The sequence below is a fragment of the Diadema antillarum genome, unplaced genomic scaffold (genome assembly GCF_040938485.1).
Source record: "Diadema antillarum isolate AM-2024a unplaced genomic scaffold, OU_Dant_1.0 scf00000064, whole genome shotgun sequence".
Lineage (NCBI taxonomy): Eukaryota > Metazoa > Echinodermata > Echinoidea > Diadematoida > Diadematidae > Diadema > Diadema antillarum.
The window spans coordinates 705,967-711,966 of NW_027270953.1; the positions used below are offsets into that span (position 1 = coordinate 705,967).

Here is a 6,000-nt window from a genome sequence, read left to right on the forward strand (position 1 = left end):
TGTAGCCAAGATAAAAATCATGGGTAGACTTGAACCAACAATCTCATGATTGCTAGACAGGTGTCATATCTACCAACCTATTCCAAGGTTTTTGTTTTAGTTTTTTATTTCTTTTGGTTTGTATGTGTGTGTGCATGTGTGTGTGTGTGTGTGTGTGTGTGTGCCTGTTCTCATAACTTACCTTTGATGATGATATCCTTGTGATAATGTTGTTATCAAAGTTGAGTTTCTTGAGTTGGGTCTGGTTATTGGAATCTCCCAAACCCAGTCTTCCATAGCTGCCCTTCCCACAAGCTCTCACAGACCCATCGGAGGAGATGACAAACGTACAGTACTGTCCAGCTTCAATCTGATCACAGAATATAAAGTTGATGAATGTTCAAGTTTAGGTTTAGGTTTACGTGACCCGAGAAGTAGAGGTCATCTTTCTTTTTTTTTAAATCGACAGCCTGTATACTAGAATGTGACCTTGGCAGCTTGGACAAACACGTTTCAAAATGACATTGGGTTTATCTACTCACAGAAAGGCAATTGTAGTCTCAAATGCGTTTCTAATCAGTTTTTAAATGGCATTTCAAATCAGCATTTCTACACATGGTTGCTATTATCTATCGCCTGAAAATGCCTCAAACACATTAAGGATTGTGATTCTGCCTCAGAAAATTTTTGATGAGTACACCCATAGTCATTTGAGCAGTCTATTACACTTTACACGACACAATTTTCCTACACTCCACTAGATTCACCCTGACATGATTCATTCTTCCAATCTATTTCTGATTTGAGCGTGTCTCCCATGCATATATTATCTACATTTGTATGTACTTAGGTTTTTATACAAGTTCTGATTTTACCACAATATCAACAGCATACAATCTAAGAAGGGAGAATCCATCAGGCTACTGTCAAGTTGAAGACTGGCTGGACCTTCAGCTTACATGGCGTAACATACTGCTGTTGGGGCAACAAAACTTGAATCTAAAAAATGTCAAATGTTTTAGAGAGTGAAAACACATGGCAACCAATGCACTGTAACAAATGGGATTGCCATTCCTTTGACATGAAGTAGTGGATTCACTTTTCTAGTAAGACAGCTAGGGTTTGGATGGGACATCTCATAACTGATTATAATTCTGATAATTAATAAAAAAAAATTGCACTAAAATCTGGGATTCAAGGTCTTGCAACCCCAGCAATGATATACCAGAAGAAGGGAAACTAAGGCAAAAAATCTGGCATTGTTCAGCTTGAAATGAAAAATATAGTGATAGATGCTACATCAGTGAAATTCTTCCAACCTAACCTGTTGGCTTTGAGCGAATGAGATAGCCATCTTGGGAAGCAAGATCTTTTCCTGACTTCCCTCCGCCAGCTGGTGGCTGCTGTTGCTGCCCCAGACGAAGACTTCGCTGTTCTCAGAGACCACCAGGCTGTTTGGCTTCTTGTCCTCGGGGCTGATACAGGTGCGGGCGTACTCTGTGGCCAGCCTGGCTACCTGTGTGGGCAATACAGTATGCAATCATTAGAATGGTTTGACAAGTGAGCGAAATTAAAACTAATGGGAGGAAAATGGACATGTTTTAAATGAAAATATTCTCTGCAGTGTTAAAATGGCCTCTTGGCATGAAAACAAACCACACATGCACACAGACATTTACCTCCACCTGTACAAACAATAAACTCCACAACATTAGATGTCAATTTCATAATTACAATTACAGTCAATGACCTTACAAACAAAAGATCCAGCTACACTGTAAGATGTTGACATATGAAATCATTCAAAATTTAGTTTGTTTGTGCTAAGTCTAGGATGTACATATCACTCTGTCTACCTACCCCAACAAGAACAAAGGCAATTACTTATGTTACAAACTATCAATTACGACATATCACTTTGCATTCTTTATTCATTACTGAGCTAAGTCTTGAATATATACTCGTGTATCCCTTTATTTTTACAAAGTATGTGGAAGAATAGAGGTAATTTCTTATATTACAAACTATTAATTATATCATAGTGCACACATTATACCAAATTTACAATGTACATATTGGCATAAAAAGCCCCTGGTAATCCAGAGTAGGATGCCCCTCAGGGCCTACAAGCCTCACCTCTTCAATCAGACACAGTGCAGCCTGGTAGAGTGGACATAGTCCCCTTGTACTCTGCATCTCAGCAAGGACTGAGCCCCTCTCAGCAGCTGACCCCTTGCATTTCACAAAAGATAATACCAGTCAGCATAATGCATACTGTAAAAGTGACAATTTTCAAAAGTGTGAAAATTTTCGCGCATTTTGCACGACATGAAACTGGAGTGAAAATAAGAGCAAGCAAATTTTTGGACTGTTATTTGTATGTTATATTATCTCATAGCTTGATTCCACAGGATAAAAAACATGAGAAATTCATCTTACCTGGGCAAGGAAGAAAAATTACCTAGATGCAAAAAACAAAAAAACAAAAAAATCTCCCTTTCCAGTACTTTTTAAGGTGAATAACTATACATAAATCAGTCAAGAAAATGTCTTTCTACATTCATCCTTTTGTTATCTGAAATTAGGTTTGGATAAAAATGTATGAATAATATATCACCATAAACAGGACAATGACTCTACACAGTGAAGTAAATTGGTTCAATTCTCTCTTTCTCTGAAGTGACACCTGTCTGTATCATCACTCCTAACAACTGCTTATGTGATATATCATGCCACGTTTTTATTCTAGTGAATTTTGCAAGTCAAATGATATTCCCAAAATTAACAACTCATTTGTCCTGAGAAAGGATAATACTTACTTCTCATAATGTCAGAATGTTTAACTGCAAATTCAACCCATTGCGATATCGGCTTGCACATCCCAAGTTGTGAAATGTAATACTCGTGATAACATACATTGTACATGTAGATTATATCAAATCCAAAATTTGAGAAGTGTACATGAACTACTTATGAATTAAATTCTTTATCAATTCACTCATGATTTAGTAACCACTATTTGAGAATCTCCAGCCCCATCTCTACCAAAACTTCCCACTCTCCAAAAGAATAAATCCACTTTGAACTTACTGTAGCCTTTCTCATCTGTCCCAGAACAGACATGAAGTAGTCAAAAGAGATGCCACTGTTCTGTTCAGGTCCACCCTGTCCCTGCACCATGCCTTGGGTCACTGCTGCTGTAGATGCCCCAAGGGCCATCTCCACCCAGTCTAAAAGGTGCTGTAAGGACCCTCGCTGGCCTGCTAGTCCTAGCACCAGCTCACACGCCACCCTCTTCCCCGTCAGATCCGCACAAGAGGTAGGCATTGTTACTGACTTGAGGAACCCTGTGACTTGCTTCAGGCATTCAGTGCCAAGGGGTGGAATCTTGCTCTCATTGGCCAGAGACAGGGGAGGCAGGGACACAACAACATCCTTGGCCGTCTGTAGCACATCGTTACAGATGTTTGGTGCCCCCGTGGAAGGCGGCTGATTCCAGTTCTGTCGTAGCAGAGCGAAGAGGAGGCTAAGGCTTGTCCGAACACCCATCTCGATCAGGGCGTCTGTGCCAAAGCGGGCCCACTGCCCGGACGACTTCTCCTCCACCGTGCGGGAGTGTGCCTGCTGCATCTTCTGCTGCTGCTTCACCTTCTCAAAGTCGTGGAACTTGTTGGACACGGAGTGGAAGATCCTACGCAGGATCAGCAGTCGCTTCCTCAGCGTGGCAGAGAAGGGGGAGTCTGTACAGACGGTCCTGGCCAGGCTCAGCTGGGTACCCAACAGCTGCTCCAGGAAGTGTTCCTGCTCTTCGATGGACGGAATCTCCCTCTCAAAGTCCGGCAGCTGAGGGCCCTGCAGGTGCAGGGTCTGGCGGGGCGCCCCCACCACCTCCTTGTTGTTGACAAGGCGGCCATAGAGCTCCAACACGCCATCCCTGCTGGCAATCTTGCCCCAGTCCTCGGCGACCCATGAGGCATTCATGTGTTCCATCCATTTTAACTTCACTGCTAAGTTTGCCATCAGGATGCTTGCCACTTACACAATGACACACAATCATTCAGATGTTATGCAGCCTGGGTTAAAGAAAAGAAAGCCACAATTATGAGATGGAAAAGAAAACATCTATCCCCCACCACATTAACACATCGACCTGTTTAAATACAAAGCAAAATGTGACTTTTAAACACCTGCTGTACATTTTTTTTTTTGAGAAGTGTGGCAGCATAAAGTGTGCATATCCCAGAAATGGTCTACACTGAAAGCCACACATCTGAGAGAAAATGTGAATGCAAGTTGCAGTATCAAAACTCACATCATAATAGTCATGCATACTGCAGAACATACAACTTTACACATTATGAACTATCATTGTCATGACATACATGTACTGTATACGCCGAATATTTCGCGAGGTTTTTAATTTCGCGAATTTCACGAGTCAAGTGCTATTCGCGAAATTAAAGACACATGAAAATATTGACTCTGATCCCGATTTGTCGATGTGACATACGCGTGTACTTCTCCGTTCAGTACACGACTCCACCATCGCGAATTTACCCACTCGCGAAATCATCGGGAATTCCCGGTTCGCGAAAATTTAGACTCGCAAAATATATGGCATTTATATACAGTAGTCCCATAGCCATACATAATTATGTGTGTTGGTTCAGCATGTGATTGGCTATGGCTGGGTTGGACAAACCGTGATTTGGTTGTGATGGTGTATTAATTACAGACCGCACCCCAAGTTGAATACTGCTTTCTTTCTACAAATTAATAATAGCAAAAGCCAGTGAATTATCATTATCATTACCAGTACATACAGTAGGTACGGTAACTGTCTATCTGGTAGGGTACTGATCTGGTAGTGGTAGCTGTTCTTCCCTCATTTGCCATTGGTTTCTTCCTTTCAATACCACAAACAAACAAAAGGGTTGCGGTAACAACCATGTGCACCCTGTCCAGCAGCAGACATACAGACCACACACTGACACTCACTTGATTCCATGATAACAAACATTGATGGTATTAAAAGATGGCAATGCCAATGGCCAATGCAATGACCTGTCAGTGCCAAAACAATTAAATTAATGTCGATAGATAGACTCGTTCAAGTAACTTAGACTAGAGTTCTAACACTCTCTACTCTAGATTTCTACTTACACTAGATATCTTCTTCTTCTTCTTTAATCTTCAAAGGGCTATATAATGCAGCCTATCACGGAGATGAATATGACTTGTGTGCACGATAAGAGAAGGGGTGTGGACTTAATCACAACTTGACACAAGGTGTGATTTTAAGGTGGGTCATTAAATAAAAGTTCCTTGAACTGTTCAAGTGAGTCTGCACAAGCTACAGAGCTTTTTGTTCCACTCATGTTCAGCTCATCGCTCAGGTAGATATCTAGACCAATTAACTTACAACATTGCAAAAATTACAACTCTACATAGTCACAGTGCAACGCAAAATATCAAGCTAGAATGTAAACCTTTCGCCAACCTCTGTGCTCTACCTAAAATATGAAGTGCAGCACTGATATAATGCACTAGGGACTAAGGTTGCACGCACGCAGCTCACACCACAGTGCAGTTTACCATTGCAATCCATTCATTCCTGCATGCATGGAGAACCACCAGTGAACATGATGAACGGACGCTCACCGCTGCACTGAATGAATGGGTTGATTTTTATACGGGAAATACCTTCAAAGAATATTCACAAACCTCTTTTTTCTGCAGTGAAAAGTGATCTTCTTTCGGACGTCAAGACATTTCATTGACAGACGCTGGAAGTAGTTCAGCTCTAACGCTAGATAACGTTAGCAAGCTAACTCGACTGTAAGGTGAAAGCCTTGTCCATACGCCGGTTTCGTGCGAGAACACTAGCTTACGTATTGCAAGTTGTAATTTCTGGGTTCCCGGGTTCGGTTGTCTGTCGTACGCTATCGCGGTCGCATCGGCATGAGTCGGGGTGTCATAATAGACCTCACCTCCCTGAACTGTGTGACCGAGAAGTGAAGC

At 41.7% G+C, this 6,000-nt stretch overlaps 1 protein-coding gene across 1 annotated transcript in view; it reads right to left on the reverse strand.

Moving 5' to 3' along the window:
* The window catches only part of LOC139716356 (probable E3 ubiquitin-protein ligase HERC1), an 83,602-nt gene extending 78,615 nt beyond the window's left edge, over positions 1-4,987 (reverse strand). Inside the window, 5 exon segments of the mRNA XM_071627901.1 lie at positions 182-349; positions 1,304-1,495; positions 2,116-2,211; positions 3,070-4,013; positions 4,978-4,987. Coding sequence (XP_071484002.1) covers positions 182-349; positions 1,304-1,495; positions 2,116-2,211; positions 3,070-4,013; positions 4,978-4,987 — 1,410 coding nt within the window.
* Positions 4,988-6,000: the final 1,013 nt, after the last annotated feature.